General features: G+C 50.6%; 1 protein-coding gene across 2 annotated transcripts; it reads right to left on the reverse strand.

Annotated features, from left to right (window-relative positions):
- Positions 1 to 291: 291 nt before the first annotated feature.
- On the reverse strand, positions 292 to 17,360 carry LOC118504916 (protein sidekick). Of its 2 annotated transcripts, none has more exons than XM_036040000.1 (13): positions 15,926 to 17,360; positions 11,347 to 11,445; positions 11,094 to 11,270; positions 10,111 to 10,986; positions 9,912 to 10,031; positions 9,683 to 9,838; positions 9,485 to 9,611; positions 8,929 to 9,416; positions 5,295 to 8,756; positions 4,928 to 5,206; positions 4,519 to 4,839; positions 1,663 to 2,045; positions 292 to 1,591 (listed from the first exon to the last, which is right to left on the reverse strand). In XM_036040000.1, exons 1-13 carry the CDS (start codon positions 16,368 to 16,370, stop codon positions 1,352 to 1,354), a joined length of 7,173 nt encoding a protein of 2,390 aa, XP_035895893.1. In that variant the 5' UTR covers positions 16,371 to 17,360; the 3' UTR covers positions 292 to 1,351. The 2 variants fall into 2 exon arrangements, with proteins under 2 accessions (XP_035895893.1, XP_035895884.1); XM_036039991.1 differs by having other exon boundaries at positions 11,347 to 11,463.
- Positions 17,361 to 21,078: the final 3,718 nt, after the last annotated feature.

The raw sequence follows: 21,078 nt of genomic DNA on the forward strand, positions 1-21,078 counted from the left end.
GAGGGACTATCGTTCGAGGAAGCTGATTGGAGATGAAGCTCTACCAACGTACCTCTGTTACGAGACGTAGAGGAGCACAACGAGCTCGTTGGATAGCTGAAGTAGAATCTAACCTGTCGAGAAGAGGACTGGACCGAGCTTCCCGGCCAAAAAAGTGGACGATCTGTCCCTTTGACCTCAAGCTGCGGCGGGCCAACGTCTAGCCCCCACAACAACAGCTTCTCGGCAGGTAAGAGTCGCTCAAAACTCATTCCAACACCGGCGACGAAAAGAAATCGACACGCAACGAAGTTACATTCCGATACGCGGCTCGAACCGCGCCCAGCAGAGAGAATACACACATTTGTATATTTTATTTACGAAAATGGCTGTTTTCTTAGGTTGAAAATATTCACGTAAAATGTAGACAGAGTAAAAAAAAAAAATTAGACAAAGTATAATGTAAAAAAAAAGCATAGACATCTCTTCTGATGCTGAGTAATGCTGCTGCTGCCCCTGCCTTCCGCTTTTCCCCCTCCATATACTGCACTCTAGGGTGCAGCACACATGGGGGGGTGTGGTATGTGTGTGACGGGACGGAATACGGAATACTCTAAAAAAAGCGCCACGAACGACACACGTTGAATTTCAGTATCTTGTTTTCACTACTACCACTACTACTTCCCTTAAACAATTCGATTATCACATAATTCATTTTCGTGAGTAAATGTAAGTAGCTTTTGCCTTTTATACGCGCGCGCGCGCGCCAATCGTACGATTAAGGTATAGGGGGGCAAATAAGAGTCCTGTGTTTCGCTCTATCGCTTAAAATCAAGTCTCTAATAGTCCATATTTAAAACAAAAAAAAAGGATTTACCATAAAAATTCTATTCCGCGACAGCGTTGCGGCGAGCAGTCGTCTTAAATCGCTAAAGGAAGTTCGCTTAAAACCGTACCTAGTTTAAATGCTACAATTTTCATACACATCCGCCCGCACAACTCGTTATCTCGTGTTTGGTTGTTTGGTTGTTGTGGTGGCCTAATTTTGCCCCTTAATATGCTGACGCTCTATCGGGGTAAAACCTGTTCGTCTCTATCCGTAGCTAAATCCATACGCGTGTAGTAATGTAGTTAAAATGAACCTAAAAAGCTCCGTGTCCGAACACTCCCCCCCCCCGCTATCACTATTTCCTCTTCGCGCTGGCAGAAGAAATACGTGTCGCGCGACTGATATGTTGTGAGCGGGTGGTGGTATTGGCAGTTTTCTTCTTGCATTGCTAGTCTTGTTGGTCCTCTCGATTCTTGCTACTACTACTGCTGAGAACAATCGGGAAAAAGGCACAGTGTGTGTGTGTGTGTGCGTCTAACTCCTTCACACAAAGGAACTGAAGCCGGGCAGTGGTGCCCGCGACCGTGCCATATTGTTCATGATGATTTGCCCACCGTTCAGGCTCATCACCGCCGACCCTTCCGGGTCCGAGTCGGTGTAGCTCGAGTAGTTCCGTACCGGTTTCTGCCGCTTCCACGACTGGCGCAGCAGATCGTTGTTCACGTAATGGTTGACGAACGAGTGTGGATCCGACCGGACACTTTCGTTTTCACTTTCCGACGCCTGTGTTGGAAACAGGTGGAGCAGAGGGTTAGTAAATATGTGCAACCTATCACCGGCGCGCCGCTTCTTACCTGTGAATCACTGGAGCTCACCTCGGACGGTTTCTCCGTGACGCTGCTGTCGTCCGGGTTTTCATCGTAACACTTTAAGCTTTCCTCGTCGCTGTGATACGCGACCGAGGCGGGCGATGGACGGGGCGGTGATTTGCCCAGGGAGGCGGCCGCAGCCGCTGCCGCCGCGCTCGAACCAGGCCCACCGCCACCCTTCCGGCCGAGTATGGTACCGGTGCGGCGGCCAAGTGTGCTGTGGATCATTGTGCCGGTGCCACTGCTTACGCCGTTCATGCCACCGTTGGCCGATGCACCGTGCCGGGTGCGGTAAAGCTCCAGCGCTAGCTCCTGCCGTTCGTCGATGGACATTGCGATGGATTCTTCCAGCGTTTTCTGAACTTCCTCTGCGTGGGTGATGAAAGTGGGAGAAAAAAATTAGGCTCGATCACTCATACTCTTTCTCTCTCTCTCTCTCTCTTTTCTTGACCTAACGACCTCTTATTTATTATTATGAATAACTAGACATCGGGTAACTGACTTAGGGTGCTCTGTTAATGGGGTAGGATCCGAGACTCCTTTCGGGATTACACAGGCTCTCCTACCCATCTCCTATTCCGTCACCTAAACTAAACAGGAGGTGGGGACTGCCTATACGAAGGGGGGGGGGGGGGGGGGTAACCCAGACGTTTAACCGAACAGCCACGAGGCCCTCCAGAGGTACCTGGGGGCTTGAGCACTCTCTACAGAGCCGGAGCCTTGAAGCAACTTGATGACGCGCCTTAGCCATACTGAACATGGACCTCCGTAGCTCTACAAGAGATCCGTTGGTTAGGGAATGGTGTGCATAACAGGCATGGTAGTAACCGATACGACATTTACTTCAGCTGCCACGACCGCCACCATATGCTCGGGGAACAGGTGTCGCCGTCAGTCCGCGGCTGAAATCCGAAATCATTGGCTTCAAGGTTATCAATGATAGGCAGTGCACCCTGCGCATGCGAGGTAGATTCTTTAACATCAGCCTCATCAACGTTTACGCCCCTACCGAAGACAAGGATGAAGAGGAGAAGGACCTGTGCTACGGCCGCCTCACAAAAATCATTGAGCAGTGTCCCAGGCACGATGTTAAAATCTTCCTGGTAGGGAGGAGCCAATGTACCGCCAATACACTGGAAGTCCCAGTCTACGTGAACACAGTAACGACAGCTGTTTTGCAGGACATTCACAAAGCTACGTCGTAGGTGTCTCCGGATGGGAGCCACTTCCAATCAGATAGACCCACGTGTTGATTAGCCGCCGAAGACAGTCGAGCTTGTTGAACGGGGCCAACATCGATTCCGATCACTATTTGGTTGGCTTAGTGATTCGTTGCAGAATCGTCCGTCCCCGCGCCAATGGGCTCAGCTCAACACGGACTCCCCCTAAAGGACAGTCACGACCAACAGACATTCAAATCCGCTTTACGAGAGGCTCTACTACCAAAAAAACGAATTTAGAAACTGCGCATACCGAGTAATGCAGCAGCGGCATAGAACGCGGGCATGCGCAGAGGAATACTCACGGCTCAGGAGAGAAGAGAGAAGAGTTCACCGCACCAAAGTTACGGACCAGGAAGAAAGTTTTACCAGGAGATAGCAGGTCGCCGAAAGAACTTTAGATCTAGGGTGACCTCCTGCTGTCGGAATAAGGGATCTAGTCAGTTACCAGCCAGAGGTCCTCTCGCGATGGGCTCAGTACTTTGATGAATTGCTAAATGATCAGTTCAACGAACAGCTAGAGGCTCCACTAGCAGATGAGATCATCAAAAACGGTGGTGCAGCACTCGAACAGGAAATTCATCAAATTATTACTGAGGTATGGGAATCTTGGTATCATCTATCCCATACACAAGAAGGGAGATAGGCTAGAGTGCAGCAATTGCAGGGGTATTACGGTGTTGAATACCGCCTGCAAGATCTTCTCCCTAATCTTACAAGATCGACATGTTCCATTCGTCGAAGAGAGTGTCGGAAACTATCAGAGAGGACTCCGAAACGGAAAATCAACCACTGACCAGAGATCTTCACGATGCGGGAAATCTTGGAGAAGATGGCGGAGCAGCAGCTCCACTTCTACCATCTCTTCATTGATTCGAAAGCCGCATATGACAGTATGGCTTTTTTCTTTTGGAATCTCCCAGCCAAGCTTACCAAGCTTGTAAGAATGACAATGGCAGGTGTGAAGGTGGATGGAAAACTCTCAGAGCCCTTTGCTGAAGAGGTAGCTCTTCGCGCTCTTCGACCTCTTCGCCCTCAGTGAGTGTGGAGCTACCGGGAGGCCTCACCTCTCACACGTTAGTCAGCAGTTGCCCCCAACACTAATCCCTCCAATAATTATCGAGGCATGTCATCATCCTTTGTGCAAGTCCTCGAGCCTGTTATCTATTCTGCTATCTTCCCGATTGTTTGCCCGTTAATCCCCATCCTCCCAGCATGGCTTCATATGCCTTGAAGCTCCACACTGACAACGATCGATCTGTATCCTCACCCAGTGGGTGATGGGCAGGGTCGACGTCATCTACACCGATTCTGAAGCTGCGTTCGACTGTTGGTCGCATCAACTGCTCATGGGAAAGCTCGAGCGAGATTGGGTTCTGTCTGGAGGAACCGTTCATGCAGGGTAAGGGTTGAGTGGGGTTCTCCAAGTGCGCAAAAATCGACTCCCCAGCCCTTGTGGCATCGCAGACCTCCACCTTCGCTTATCCGCTTGCGTTCGTCCCCGGTTTGCCCAGAGCGATCGATGGACACTTCTACCCCTTCCTTGACTAAATTTAACATTCTACAGCACTCACTTTGTCCCTTAAGGTAAACAATTTTAATAATACAAATAGCTACTCACGTTTGTACTTGTAACTTTTGCTCTTCACACACAGCACCGCAATAACCATGATAACGATCACGATCGAGGTCGCCGCCAGTGCCACCATAAACCACGTCTGCCGGTAGAACGGTTTCAGCTGCAGGTAGCCGTACTCGAGATACAGCTTCGACGGCGTTAGCACCGCATCGTCGGAGTACACCGGACAGCTGATGCCGTACCGGTTGTACGAAATGACGCGAAACTTGTACGCCGTCGACGGTAGCAGATTTTGAAAGCTGACGGTAAACTCCTGTATCGGACCGTTCGTTGTGCGCGCTACCGTTTCCCAGCGCAGATCGTCTGTAGCGAAAACGCGGAAGGAGAAGTGGAGTATAGTAAAGGAGCAGGCTCTTGTGGGCCCTTTGCTCTATACCGCCCTCCTACTTACCTCGCTTCTTCGTTTCGATGTAATAGCCCAGGATCGGACCTTTGCCCGACTGCCCGTTGATCCAGTGCATCTGTACGCTGGCCTGCGACTTGGTGATCATTAGCTCGCGCGGTGAACCGGGCGAACCGTCCTGCGGCCCGGTCGTTACGTTGCCAGTCACCGTCGGCCCGTAGTCGATGGTTTGCGCCCGTACCGTAAAGGTGTACGTCACTTCTTCCTCCAGGTTCTGCACGATCAGGCTAGTGCCGGTTACCTTCTGTTTAACCTGTTTGCTAAACTCTGCCGAGCGAAAGGAAAAACGGGGAGGAAGGAGGGACGATTGAATACAAGCGTGCTCTATTTTAATCTAGCCTAACGGCCCACTTACTTTCATTATCTTCGGTCGTTTCGTACGCGACGATGTAGCCCAGTATGAGGCCGTTCGGTTTACGCGGCACATCCCAGCTTACCATCAGGCTGTTCATGGTGATGTCGGTGAAGAGCAGGTTCGTGGGCGGCCCCGGATGGCCCGGGAGCGTTTTGACCGTGATCGGGGCGGACCGTGGCCCATCGCCAGCCGGATTGAAGGCCAGTATCTGTATCCGATACTCGGTGTACTTGTCGAGAAAGACCAGATTGTGCGTTGTGTACGAGGCCGGCACGACCTCAATCTCTTCCTCCGGTGTTTTGTTGCGCCGGGCAACGGTGCCACCGTTAATGCCGCTGCCGAGCGCGGATGGCGGCGGTGGTTCGGGATCGAAATCTTGGGCGGGTGAATCGGTCACCAGGTAAAAGATCTTGTACCCCAGCAGCTCGCCGTTCTGTGTGTTTTGCTGCGGTGGGTGCCAGCGCAGATGGACCTCGGTGGACGAGATGGCTTCACCCTCGATGTTGAGCGGCTCGCCGATCGGTACCGCCTCGCCCACGTACACCGCAACCGGCGGTGACGGTGGTCCGGAACCTTGCGAGTTGAACGGTTGGAGTATGATTTCGTAGTTCCGATCCTGGGCAAGGTCGGCGAGGACTGCCGACACCTCCTGCACGCCCAGCACATCCATCTTCGGTGTGCTCTGCAGGGTGGAGGGAAAGTCGGACAGTGGTTGGTAGAGTATGCGATAGCCACCGGTTTCAGCGTCCCCGTTCCAGGCGCTCGCACGCAGTGCGTTCCACTGCACACGCACACTCGTGGTGGTAATCGGGACCACCTTCAGTCCGGTGATCGCTTCAGACGGAGCGGCCGGAAGCGTTCGAATCTGGGCGCTTTCCTTGCTGTAACTGGACGGGCCCAGATCATTGGTCGCTTGGATGCGAAACTGGTAGTATGTGTGCGGTTTCAGGCCGGTCGCCGTGTAGGACGTAACGGCCGGATCGACACGCTTCGGGATCAGTGTCCAGGACGAACCTTCGCTCTCCCGGAACTGCACCGAATAGTAGCGAAGCGGGGCAAACCCATCCCGACCGGGGGTCCAGCTAAACGTGATCTGCTCCGACTGTACCTGCGAGCGGGAAATTTGCGGTGCCGATGGTGCCTGCGGAATCTGCCGATTGTTGGTGGTGTAAACGAGGGCGGCCGCTGTCTTGCCCCAGCCAAGCCGAGTTTGGGCGGTCACGCTGAACAGGTAGTACCGTTCGGCGAGCAGCTGCGTGGCACGGAACGTTCGATCGGATGGTGGGAACTCTTGGGTGAAGTTGAGGTTCTGCGAACCGTTCAGCAGGTACGTTACGCGGTAGGCTAAAATTTCACCGTTCGGCTCTTCCGGCACGTCCCAGATGATGCGCGCCATGCTGAACGACACGTCCGGGAAGGACACGTTGGACGGCGCACCCGGCGTGTCTTCGAACGTTTGTATGCGTACCGGGGGCGTGCTCAGCGCACCGTCCCCGAGCCGCGTGTACGCCAGCACCTGTATGTCGTACTGCACGTACTTCTTCAGCTCGGTAAGCGTGGTGGTGAAGGTGTAGTTGTTGGCGATCGTTTTGTGCAGTACGGGCGTACGCCCCGCTACCGAACCGTAGTACACCCGGTAACCCTCGACCTGCCCGTTACGGTGCACCTTCGGCACTTCCGTCCACCGCACGACGATCGTGGTCGAGGAGGTTGCGTTCGCATCGACCACGGCCGGTCCCATCGAGGGGACGGCTTCGCGCGTACGTTCAAACGCGTGCGGACTGTCGCTCGATTCGCCCACCTCGTTCACGGCCGTCATCGCTATCTCGTACACGGACCACTCTTCCAGCCCATCCAGCACGTGCGAGTTTGCTGTCGGATCTTCGATCAGCACGCTCCGACGACCCCAGGTGCCGACACCATCCGAACCACCGGACGGCGGCTGTATGCCGTGCCCATCTATTGCTGCCACACCGTCACCATTACCATCCCCACTGCCGCTCGTTCCGGCATTGTCGTGCGTGATGCGGTAGGTAATGTTGTACCCGCGCGGATTACCGAACCATTCCGTTTGCTGCAACGGTATCCAGCGGACGCGCAGCTCGGTCGCACTCATCGCCCGTACCGTCACGTTGAACGGTGGATGTTTCGGGCGGGCTTGAATCGTTTGAAAGTCTTTCGTCGGTTCGGACGGTTCCGAGCGGCCGACGACGTTACACGCGGTGATGCGCAACCGGTACGTGGTGAACGGCATCAGGCCGAGCACGGTCACCGTGGATGCGTCCGGATCGTGCAGCTCGTGCACCACGAACCAGGTAAGATTGCGCGCGGTTTGCGCCTCAACGATCCAGCTGGTGATGGACGAGTTGCCGTCAAAGCCGGGCGTAAACTGTATCACCACCGAGAACGCTTCAATGTTCGACAGGGCTAGCTGGTACGGTGGATGGGGCAGTACCGGCTCGATCCCGGACTGGATGGTGGCCACCTTTGGTGGGCCAGCCCCCACAACCGTCCACCCGTTTACCTCGAACGTGTAGTGTGTCGTTGCGGTAAGATGCGTCACCTTGAGCCGCGTTTGATCCGCGGTTAGATTGACCGACCGTACCGCTTCCGGGTGATCCTTCACGTAGTACCGCACCTGATACCCGGTAAGGATGCCGTTCGTGCGGCGCGGTGGATCCCACGCAACGCTAACCTCTCGGTCGGATATGCCGCTAAACTGCAAACCGCTCACCTCGTCCGGTACGTCCTCGAGCGTTTGCACCGGCACGGGCACACTGCGCTCACCGTCGCCGGGATCGGTAAAGCACAGCACGGTAATGTTGTACGCCGTGTACTTCTCCAGCCCGGCCAGCACTTCGCTCTGCTCTGCCAGCGGATCGAGCAGGTTCGGTGGCACCGTCAGCATCTTCATTTCCGTCTCGATCAGCTCGCTTGCCTCATCGCCGGCCCCGACCGCTATCAGTCCGCCCGTGCCGGAGGACGATCCGGCCGTCGCCGGTGATTGTAGTGGTGGCTTTTCGAACCGCCACGCTTGCAATTTGTAGCCCTGATTTATACCGTTTATCTGCTGCGGGTTGGGCGGTGTCCACCAGACGCGTATCGCGGTCGAGTTGAGTGGTTCCACGCGTACGTTCGTCGGTGGCGCTTCCGGTACACCTTCCTTGGTTTTAATCTTTGCCCCGTCAGTGTACACACCCACACCCATATTGTTGTAGGCGGCAATCTGGATGATGTAGTCCTTCCACGTGATCAGCTCCTGGATGAGATAGTTCCGTTGCGCCTCGTTGGTAATGTTGCGATAGTTCCACGGGCTGCCCCGGTAGCCGAACAGTCGGTAGCGTATAATGTAGCCATGGATCTGACCGTTCCGGTGCTCCTCGAGCGGTGGCTGCCATTGGATGATGATTTCGGTGGACGAACGTGCCGAACCAACGAATCCGACCGGTGGACCTGACGGGGCTGTTAAGGATGTACATGAACGAGTTACAAGTTGTGTAAACGCCTGAAGTTAGGCAATCGGGCAATACATCATCCGAGAAGGCGACTTCCAAATCAAATCAAGAATTTTGAGTTCGTTTCCCTAAGACTAAGGATAGATAAAAAAGAACCCAACCCCGCAGCACACACATACCTTCTTGCGGCAGCTTCACGACCTCGCTCGGTTCGGACGGTGAGCCCTCGCCGACGCGATTGACCGCACTGATGCGGAACTGGTACGCGGTGGCCGCCTTCAAATTCGTCAACAGTATCCATTTCGCCTGGGCGGACACATTGGCCGCCTCCGTTACCCAGTTTAGCAGCGGATCGGGCAGCGGGCCCAGCTCCGGCACCTCGCGCCGCTGCACGATGAACTTGATGATTTTACTGTTCCCATCGAAGCCGGGCGTCCAGGACACGTTGATGGCACGGTTTTGTGACGCGCTCAGCCGTACGGCTTTCACGTTCGAGGGTGCGAACGGCAGTTCGATGACGCTTAGCCGCGCCGACCGCGTTTCATTGCCACCGGGCGACGTGACGATGCACGAATACTGACCGACGTCCGATGGGCGCACTTCCGTAATTTCGAGCGTACCGTCACCCTTCACACCGATGCGCTGGCTGTTCTTGATCGGCAATCGGCTGCAATAATATTATAATGCATTTTTAATAATACATGGAACACACGGTACTTCAGGCAGAACGCTTACTTCGGCTCGCGATACCAATCGATGTTGTACGGTACGGTCGGATCGCTTGACACACCACACTCCAGTGCGGCCGAGTGGCCCAGCAGTACGGTTGTATCTGCCGGTGGGCGAACAATTTGGGTACGAACTGCAGGGAAAGATAGATTCGTATCAATGCATCTATATAAGTGCGCTTTGGCACAACACACACACACATACCCAGCACAGTTAAATATCCGGATCCAGTGATACGACCTGCTTCGTTCTCGCGTATGCACGAGTAGAGCCCACTGTCCGCTTCGCGAACGTTTGACAGCAGCAAATCGCCCGAATCTAGAATCTGCATTCTGGCCGACGCTTCGATGGGGTACGTATCTGAAGCGGACACCGAGATGATTGGTAACGAAACGTGTAAGAACTAGAACAGAATGAAGAAATATATAGCTACCATTATAGATCCAATGGATGGTGGGTGTGGGTGCTCCGATCGCGCGACAGTTCATTGTGGCGTCCTTCCCATCAAGCACCGTCTGATTCGAGGGCGCTAGCTCCATGATAGGTGTATAAGCTGTAGAGTAAAATGTAGATATAATCATCCAAACGCAACCGAAAACTCCAGCTTATCTGCGTAAGCCAGCACAACTTACTTTTAACCTTCAGCCAAGTGTAGGCTGACTTTTCGCCCGCCTCGTTCGAGGCAAGACACTGAAACATGGCCGTATCATCCATGCCGAGCCGGTAGATCTCGAGCGAATTGTCGTCCTGCACCGTGTACCGGCCCGCTGCCTGCTCGATCGGTTGCGCATTCTTGTACCAGGTTATTTTCGGCAGCGGCTCACCGATCACATCGCACGCCAGCACGGTGCGTGAACCGTACTCGCCGAGCGTTTCCGTCCGCAGCGGTGTCACGAACGTGGGCGGCTCCTGTACAATTACCTCCGCCATCGACGAAACGGTCGGGTGGCCGCCGGTGCGCATCCGCACCTGACACGTGTACTCGCCCGTGTGGGTTAGGTTGACGTGCAGCAGCGTGATCGTACGATTCCACGGATCCGTCTGCGTGTAGTGGATGCCCGTGTTTTCGATCGCAATCCCATCCTTCAGCCAGATCGTTTCCAGCTCGTGCAGCGGGCGCGCGTTGGCAATGCATTCCAGCTCGACGGTTTGCGCACCACGCACCACCTTCATGCTCTGCGGATGTACAATTATTTCCGGTGCAATCTCGGTGTACGGATTGCCGGTAACGTTTAACCGCACGAACCCGGTGCTTTCCTCGCGCCCGATCTGGGTGTTGAAGGCACGGGCACGGTACGCGCGTATATCGCCCTCGTCCGCGCTTAGAATGATTAGTTGATTGCTCGACGTTTGCGCGTACTTGATGTTGTACTCGAGCGGTCCTTCGTCCGTTTGCCACGTTACCGAGGGTGCTGGGACCGACTCGATGTACGATAGGTTCAGTATTGCCGGGTAACCGGACATTACCGATACGATCTTTTCCGACAAATCGACAAACATACCCATATCTGTGGTAGCGAAAGAAAGAAAGAGTAAAATAAAAACAAAATGATAGTGGGGGGGGGGGGTCCATCGAATGGCGGAGTCCAAAAGAGCCTTAAGCTGATATGCTTACACGCAACGACAACATCGATTTTCTCGCTAAAAATCGTCCCGGCCTTGTTCGCTGCCTCGCACTGGTACGATCCAGCATCGTCCCGCGTAATGTTCAATATTTTAAGATACTGGCTGTTGCTAAAGTTGCCGACTGGGATGCCATCCTTGATCCAGCGATAGGTGGGCTGCGGGTAACCTAGTAAAAGAGAAGCCAATGTTATGTCACCAGCGCTTTTCAAACGGAGCGATTTCTTTCCTTCGCAAGAGCTTACCTAACGCATGACATTGAAGAATCTTCGTCCGACCTTCGCTTACGATCGAGCCAGATGAGGATGGCTGAGTGGTAAATCGCGGTGCTTGCAGTTGGGTGTCTGAAACGAATAATTGAGCTGTATTGAACGATGCATATGCCATTAGAAAGCTGTACGGTGGAGAAGGGAAGGAAAGAGACGGATAATGGCATGGGAGTTCATTCAGTTGGAAAAAGAAAAACATTATTCATCAGCAATAACAGTGTAATGTTGGCATCCTAAGTATATATATATACAAAGACGGGAGATAAGCTAGAGTTCAGCAAGTATAGCAGAATTCCGAAGCCGCCAACAATTGCTGACGTTGCGGAATGCGGAAGGCCCTGATACACTGCGAAACTGCAAGATCGACTTGTCCCATTCGTCGAATAGATAGTTGAAGACTTTCAGACCTTCTTCTTGGGCTTCAAACCTCATGAGGTCTTACCCGTAGCGTACGTAGACACTTAGATCGGAAACGGAAATTGAGTCGCTATCGTTTCTTCATCAATTCTAAAGAAGCTTATGACATCATATGACGCAATGAGCTCATTTGAAGGCATAAGGTTACTCAGTCTCTGGATCTGCTGCAGAGATGGGTTGATCTGGTGCTAGACCTATTGATATACTTCTATAGGCTAATAAAGATTCTAAATTGTCATACGCTGATGACATAGACATTATTGGGTTGAGGATCTCTTGTATGATGCTTCAGGTCTCTCTTTCCCTCTTCTTGGTCTAACGACCTCTTAGGTCATGCCTGCCATTGCTGGCTTACTAACTAGACTTAATGATACCACATAGTTGCATAGTATAGTCTTTGCGTAGTTGACGAAGCCCTCTTAAACCGCGTTCGAGAGGAAGATGCTCAGAAGGATTTTTGGACCCGTATGTTTTTTTTCTCGTTTATTTATAGAGGCTTTGGTTCTTTGAGACTTCATTCGCCTCTTTTGGCCCCGTATGTGTGGAAGGACAATGGAGGAGAGCCGCTACAATGACGAGCTCTAGGAGCTGTACGATGATCTTACCATCGTGCAGCGAATTAGACTCGCCAGATTCCGGTGGGCTGGTCACGCCATGAGAATGACACCGGACGACCCAGCCCGTAAAGTCCTTATAGGCCGTCCACACGGACAGAGGATGCGTTGCGTAGGCCCCAATTGAGATGGAGTGATGGCGGTCGATGCGTGTCCGCCAGAACGGCCGGGATAACGGATTGGCAGACGACGGCGCTAAACCGTGAGCGGTATCGAGGATTGTTGCAGCAGGCCAAGACCGCAAAGCGGTTGTAGCGCCTGATAAGTAAGTAAGTTGCATAGTCAGTCCTCATGCTCCTGCCGTATAAAGATCTGGTCCGTTGTCGCCTCTACCACTGAGTCATCCAAGGTAGATCTCGGGTTGATATCACAGTGTAGAAGCGTCCAGAAAACTTCAACTAAAAACTCCAAGGGGAAGATGTCTAGAAGGATTGGGGCGGTCCGGTGGCCGAGGCGATAATGGCGCCGGTCCTCACAAGACAGGACTGGGGTTCAAATCCCATCCAGACCGCCTCCACGTACTGCCGTAGGGCTGACTACTTTTCTAAGGGTAAAATTAAGTCACAGAAAGCCAGAAATGGCAGGCCCGATACATCTCGAGGTTGTAGTGCCAAGGAAGAAGAAGAAGAAGAAGAAGCTCCGTTGGGCTGTTCAAGTCATGGTGCAAAAGCCTTTCGAGGGTCTTTTTGTATGCCTTTTTGAGGCGAAGGCGGTATTACCGAGGTAATTCTGCAGCAGACCAAAACCGCGAGACACCCACAGCGCCCGGATAAGTCAACGATTAGTCCAAAATCAATAGCTCTCCCCCGTGCGTTGTAGGTGGATGGATGGATATAGACGATTCGTGTACCCGCTTCTTACTACTGCTGCGCTGTCGTGTGTAAGCCGACGTGGTCGTAGACGTCTTCCGTTGTGAAATACACCGCGTGCTGGGGTGGGCCGATGATGGGTTGCATATGTGAGAACGCGTAATTCACATCCTTCCGCCCCTCAGCTTATTCGCGTGTGTTTTTCCTTTGCCTGCTAATAAACATTACAGACACACCACCGCACACAGCGTGAGGTGGGGGAGAGACAAATAAAAAACACACGCACAGCATTTTGAACAGGTTTGCTTGAGCCTTGTTTTTAAGCTTTTCTTTCGCCTTTTTTCCTCTAATTATATTGCTTCTTTTGGCATTCTCTGCTTCTCCCAAAGAAACACATCATTCTTTAATGCTGTGGGGCCCAGCAAAACAACACACATGGAAACGATTTAAATCCAGCACATTCCAGCACCAACACATCGACAGCACACGTATACGCACGTACGCGATTCATGAGAGTGCTGTGTGGTGCATCTTAAGAATGCTGCTGCCCCGCTGCTGGTTGAGAGGAAACGAAAACCCCTTCTCTTCTTACTCGTCTTATGCTACGGAGGCAATACGAATCCGTTTCTTTCAAATGCAAACCCGACCGAACGTAATGCGCATATGTGTATGTGTGGCTGGTGAGAATTCTGCTTCCAGTAGACGAAGGTTCTACCGTACTTTAGCACCAAAAAAAGAAAACTAAAAGAAAAAAACATAAAAGAGAATCGTTCGAAAACATAAAAACTGTCTTCACTGCTCTCTTCACACTCCCCCTCGCAAGATCGTTCGTGAGTCTCCGGGGAAAAATGTTTGATTTGTTTGGTTTCGGTGCAATAAACAGTGCCGGAGGTTTGGCTTATATGCACCACAAGTAAAATGGAAATATGCTCAGTTTTCCACGGGCAAACAAGAGGGAGGAAAGAAAAAAAACCAAACACACACGCGTATATATACAAGGGGAATAGATAAACATGGGCGTCTGTTTTTAGGCTTCTTACTTTGGCTGGATTAATTACAGCAAGACAGGTCCTCTTGGGTGTCTTTTCTTACGTGCGATCGAAGGTAAGGGCGCGGTACAGAGAAGGATTAGAACTCAATAATTAATGAAAGGAAAAACACCGAAGCATCATTCTCTTGATGCAATTGCGATTTCGAAATGTTATGTAAATGAACGGTGCAATAAAAGCAAACCGTCGCTGCCACTATAAAAGCAAGTGTGAGCTGTGGCGCTATAAATAGAACATGTTCCAGCATATTATGGGAGGTCTATTTCGATCAGTCGGTCACTCCACGAATGGGTGAACAAACAAACAAACTCAACCCCGACAAACAGTTTTATCCGAACTTCTTCTCTCGTTCTCCAACCCTCATAAGGAATTGGACTGGAAAGCTATTGGCTTCCTTGAGCTAGTTTTCCCAGGGCAGCTGGATAGTCACCAGTCCACGTGGTTGTGCCTTATCCGAAGAAGCGATATCATGAATGTTAAAACATCAAACTGCGTCATCGATAGCTTCATAGCTACTTCTTGGGCTTAACGATCTCTGCTAGGTCAGGCCGGTCATCTACCTGATGGCTGACTAGGCTTATTAACTACTACTACGTACAATAGTCTGGGATTCGATTCCCGATCCTGGCAACGCTTCGCCCACCGTGTACCAGACGCCCTTCAAATATAAAACAAACAAAATTAAACACATAATTCCATTCCCTTTCCCCCTAAAAATTGGACTAATTAGATTAGAATGCACGTGAGGAAGATTTTGGACATTCGCTTAAGAAGTTGTTCTTCTTATTGTGGACATGTTGTCCAACTAAATCCCGACTAAATTCTTCCTCTTACCTCGAAAGAGCTCGGCTTGCCATTTTTGGCTTCCTGTGATTCGATTCTGCTGTGTGGAGAAATAGAGAGAGGACCAGCATTTACCAACGGACCCCGCCAGTATTCCGTCACATTGTTCCAACATCCAACATTACGGCACTGGATCAAATCCTAATGGTAACTAAGAATTCAAATCAAATCTCCACATCAAGAGATTAATTCTTCGAAATCTACCAAAAAAACAAGACTTGATATCACAATTTTGAGACGAGACCCTGTTGGTTGGCCATAGTTCTTCTAGCGAAAAGGCTTTCTGTTTTCGGCTATCGCATGTTTGCTTCGTATCCGGGCTAGCCACCACTAGTGTACACCAGCTCACTCGCCATTTGCGACGGATTGCCCGTCGAAGAACTCAGCAACAACAAAAAACCAATTGCATCCAGCATTCTGCTACTGTCACTTCTGGCTTCCAGGACTTGATTTAACCCGGTAGCTTTTTGGATACATACTCCCCCCTGTCAGTCTTCCCGCTCCCTGCTCATCTGTTCCATCGTTTTTGTTTTAGCAGGAGAAATATCTATCTTCTCTGCTAACCTTAAGCAATGTCCCCCGCCTAGGAGTCTAGCAGGAGCGGGCAAAATTCAAATCAGCTTCCTTTTCTAGCGAAAAACAATACCCGTGCTGGTATCGTAGAAGCTGCTGCTTTGGGGACAATAGGAAAGCGATTAGAAAGGGTGGTCGCGACACACAAAGAAGTGACACGGGCCGTGTCGCGCTCACAAAGGCTTCGGAAGGTGAAAGATTCTGAGAATCGCATTGGTTTTCGCTGTGCAGGTTTGAAAACGCGCCTTACCTGGCAGTACGCTGAAACCGGTCACAGTCCCGCCGGTCGGTGGATCGGCCAGAAACCAGAACAGCATCAGCAAGTGCATCAGCATCGTCGTCACCGTTGTCGATCGACCGTTGCTCCATAACGGTTGTCGTCGACGGCCCCGTCGCCGTCTCCGTGATCGATGCGTTTCCTCCAGCCTATCGTCGCCGTTCTCGTTCATCGCCGGACCGCTGATCCTTCCCGTGGCGCTGGTCCGGTATAGTGGAAAGGACGGATTGGTGCTGCTGCTGGACAGCGGCTGTTCTCGCTGCTTAGCGTTGTTCTCTACGATTCTAACTGGTCGCTGGTTGCTGTTGGTTCGGCTCCACCAGGGTAAAAGGCTGGTGGTGGGATTCGATGCCATGCCAGGTATGGTGCGGCGATCTGTGGTGCCGTTCTTTACCGTGAGCGTCGTTGGCACCATCATTTGGATTACACACAACACAACGCGCCGTCATCCACCTGCCGTACGACGGTGCTCGATGGTCATTCCTCTAAATTCGAAAGGAGCGCACCAGCAGCATCACTCTACGCAGCCACCGTCGTCGTGTACCCAGAAAAAAATCCCTAGGTAACCATGCACTACGGGCGCGCCTCCGTTGCTTAACGACTACTTCGATCGTGTCTGTCTCTGTAATGCCAATGTAGGTATAGGAGGATATATGCTACCTAGGATGACGTTACGCCCATTTTCTTATAACATTCTTGACGGTTAATTCACACTAACAGAACAAAAAACTTTATGCTCCATGGTGTTACACCTTGGGAACGGATGCAACACTACACTTACACACACACTCGCGCCACAGTAAAACAAAAAATTCAACGCGTCGCTAGAAGCGTGTGCACGTATACACTTACACACGGGCCACACTGCCGACCTTCTTACCGCGATGCGATGCACATACAGACATGAATCACAAGATTGTTCTCAGTGTGTAGCATACATTATGCTACACGCAAACAGGCCTGCAATCGGTTGCGAACTGAACCTTTCGCGAATATAGGCCACCACCAGCTGCAGATCCACTATCCGAAGCAAATCGAGGATTGATTGTTGGACGCCCTTCTTAATGCTGATCGATGACGATGACGGGGGCGTATTACAGCTTCACACACAAGCTAAGTTTCGTTCCCGTCGTTCTGCGAGTTGATCGGTGCACGGACGTGATCACACTCCAGCTTGCTTGCACTCCTAGCCTACAATAAACCTCCAATGCTTAAACACGGACTCGGTAAGGCACAACACAGCAATACAAAGGACACACACAGAGTGTGCGGGACGGCTACGAGAACACACAGGAAACACCGTTCCGGGAAACGCCTGTGGAATTTGCAGCGCTCCGGAGTTAACGCGTCTGCTACGATCAGTCTTAGCTTACGGACGGCTGTACCGTATTGCTGCTAGAAGAACAAGATGAAGAACACAATGCGTTCGTTTATCCGTGGCTCACAAACAAAACACGGATAATCGAGCGCGCTGGATTGAAACTTTTTTTCGAGCAGTTCGAGTGACTTTTTTAATTCCTTCGAGCAGTTCGAAGAAGCGCGCGCGTACCCGTCCGCGAGCAGTTTGACCGTTACCGGATGAGCAGTGATATTTGAAAAAAAAAAAAAAAACAAACTAACGCATGTAACGGTTAGTGATTTAAATTTAACTTTTTCACTTTTTTTTTGTGACGACAAGAAGAAACTTACTTCGATACGTGTTAATCTTAAATCATTCTGCAAATTTTAACCTCAATGTTAATTGTTCAATAGCTCTAATTTCGGATTATTTTTTGCTGATCGGGGTGTTACTATGCGTTACAGTTGAGTTATAAACGTTACCGGTTCGAAAACCCTTTGCTTTTGTTTGGCTGAGGAATATTTTTAACAAAAAATTGAATTTACAATGTTGAAGTGATACAAGTTGATGCTCTTGCTTGGGTAAACCACATGCGATTGACGCCACACAGCAGGATTGTGTGTCGAATCCCGCCCGAACTGCGCCCGTGTATGCAGGACTTGACTATCCAAGTATGGAATCCGGCTAAAATCAAGTCAAGGGAAGCCAGGGACTGCAGACCAAAACCTCGTGAGGTTCTTCTTCTTCTTCTTTTTGGCTTAATTGCCTGATTGGTCATACCGGTCATAAAAAAGCTTACAAGATTGAATCAAAACCATGTAGTCGGATAATTACGGGGGAAAGGTCCGAATGGGATTTGACCCCCGGTTCTGCCACGTGAAGACCGGCTCCACTATTACCTCGGCCACCGATTGGTATATTTTAGAGGTGGAGGTTGTAGTGTTTAAGTTTTACAATATAGAAAAAAAACTGCCAAGACATCTAATCTTGTCCACGTTGGTTACCGTATGATATACCCAGTTCTGAACGAATAGCTTTGAATTTGAACTCTGATACGGCATCGTAACGGTACAGGTCTGGGGACCCTCCATAAAACAAGCCCTTTCGTATTTATTTCCCAATCAACTACAAGGTCAACTATACGCGGGAAGGTTACGGCCGATTATTGCACCCTATAATTCGTACTTGTAAGTACGCGAATAAATTTAATTCAACCATTTGAACCTATTTAGAGCGCTTTGTGTACCAGTGCATTCTTCTCGTGCTGTAGAGAGGTCTTGGTCTGTCGCCATTTTTTACATTCTCATTTTTAAGTTCAGCATCACACGTTCAGATAACGGATGGGATTTGATATTTGATTTGTGCAGAATCGACGTTCACTATCATCAAAACAGCTGACAAGGGCACCAAGATGAGCTTTAACTTTATTTTCGGAAGAATGTTCCTCAGCTATTCAAGTATCATTTGAAATGTGCATTATGCGTTAATCAAACAAGAAGTTGGCCGTTTGATTGCATGCTACCACACCTCTGACTACAACACCACTGATATCGGTAAGTTTATAGCCTAGACCTAAGCCTTCAACATTCTTCTCGTGCTTCGGTCGTATAAAAATGGTAGCTTCGATTGGCCAGGCATTTGATTTGAAGATCACCCCCCCGAGGGAGAGTGAGAAAGATGTTTGCAAAGGCCTGGGGACGTATGCACATATCCGGCGGGGTGCCGTATGTTAGCAACAGCTTAAAACCTGTTCCGCAACTTGAGGAAGCAAATATGTGTAGAAAGACAACCGCACACTTCGCGTCGTGGCCTCCCGTTGTCACCCTTGTTTCGTGGTGTAGTGCATTTTTTTTTTTTTGCAACGATGTTAAATAGCGCCATCAACTGAGATAATGATGGTGGGATTGTTCTAATAGAAATTGTTTAATTGATACAGTACCGTCGGCTATGTGTGTGATGCTACACTTTGGTGAGCCGGGCGAGCGTGGCCATGTGCCCGGCGGGGACGGGCTGTGGCAGTGCATTTACACACATGTACGCACTGCACTTACCCGGGGCCGGACGGTACCGGACGGTCGATCAAGTCAAGCAGCACGCAGGGAATGTTTAGAATGGAGTTGACCGAGAATGCAGTTTTGTAAATGCGCGATGATGGGCATGGTAGCGGTATCTGGTGATACAATGACTCGACGGATAATCGAATATTAATCCAACCAGTTGAGCGTTGAGCGGCCTCCTAATGCCAACCAGCATTCGGTATAGGGTTGCTCTTCTGGTCGCTACTGTTTTTTTTTTTTATCTAGCCATTCAGAATAAAAAAATAGGTAAGGTCAGACATGAGCATACATTGAGCAGCAACCTTTTTTCTACTATAAAAGCAAAGAATTAAATAATGTCAAGGACATCAAGAGTTTGATATGAAGATAAAAAGTTGACACAGCCTCCATTACACGGAATTTTGAGATATCGGCTCCTACAATCCTATAATCCATCTCCTCTCCAAGATCATCAGAATATCTTCTTCTTTGGCCTCACTTCTTTGGCTTACTATGAGGACTTAAAGATACCACGTATTTGGGTAGTGAGCCCTCACTACGGAGGAACGGTCCGGATGGGATTTGAACCCCGGTCCTGTCGTATGCCGTTGTCGCCTCCACCACGGGTCCACCCAACATCAGAATATCACAGGCACTAACTTCGCTTGTCATGGATACTACCATAAACTTCAAATCAATTTCATCCGGAATGCTCATCCCATGTTCGAGCGTGTCGGCGAGGGCGTCGAAGTAGCGTCAGACTCATCAAGATAGCAGGGTCAATGTGCCATACTGTTGCTTGTGCAATGTACTCTTGCGCGAACGACACGGATGAGGTTGCAATTGTTATCCCTGGAAGAGTTGAAATAAATCATTTCCTCAATTAATCATGTTCGATTGGAGTGGTTTACTAGACCCGCGCCAACCTAAAGTGACAGGGCTACTTCTTAACTGCTTAACTCCTTGTGGTGAGAGCACGCAGACTCAAGATATAGAAATCAAACGATTGCCATAGGATAAAGTTTTTTATGAAGCGATTTGAATTTATGAACCGTTCCGCATAACGATCCGTCCGCAGTCGATTACACCCTCGATTAGGCGAAGGGGTTGGCTGGACGCGTGTGAGAAATCATCTTGACGCAATTATTGAAGGTAAGGTACATTCATCATTTCAAGGCGATCGAGCACAGCGAAGACATCGATGATAGCGACTTGTTTCATTTCGTTCACGAATCCAACCGGTGTGAAGCCACCCTGCCAGGCTGCCCAGCTGGACAGCCCTGAGCGGTAGTCATCTTGCATCGATTATTAACTGGTGACCGGTGTGAACGTAGCCACACACACACGGACACACGTGCGGTGATGCTGGTCCGAAACCGGCCACAAAGTCAAAGGGGCGCACAGGTAACATGCAGTGTCAAGTGCGGGCATTTCCTGCAGCTACAATTAAGCCGACTTCATTTAGTATAATGTGGACATACACACAGCAGCGGAGCTCTGGGCAGGCTGCCGTGTTTCTAAGATCTCCGGCAAATCCCACCGCAACTCGTACCGGCTGTGTTACGATGCGTTTTTCCCCCTTTCATGTGCAGCCTTCATCAAAGGGGGCAACCAGTTGCCAGTTTGATGTAACTATGGCTCAGCTTTTTTTTGCGTGTGTGTGTCTGTCGTTGTTGTTGTTGTTGTCCGCCTGCCTATCTAGCAAGATCGTCCATCTTGCTCGAGTTGACCTGCCGCCATAACTGTAACAA

This window comes from Anopheles stephensi, chromosome X, assembly GCF_013141755.1.
Source record: "Anopheles stephensi strain Indian chromosome X, UCI_ANSTEP_V1.0, whole genome shotgun sequence".
In the NCBI taxonomy this organism is placed as follows: Eukaryota; Metazoa; Arthropoda; class Insecta; order Diptera; family Culicidae; genus Anopheles; species Anopheles stephensi.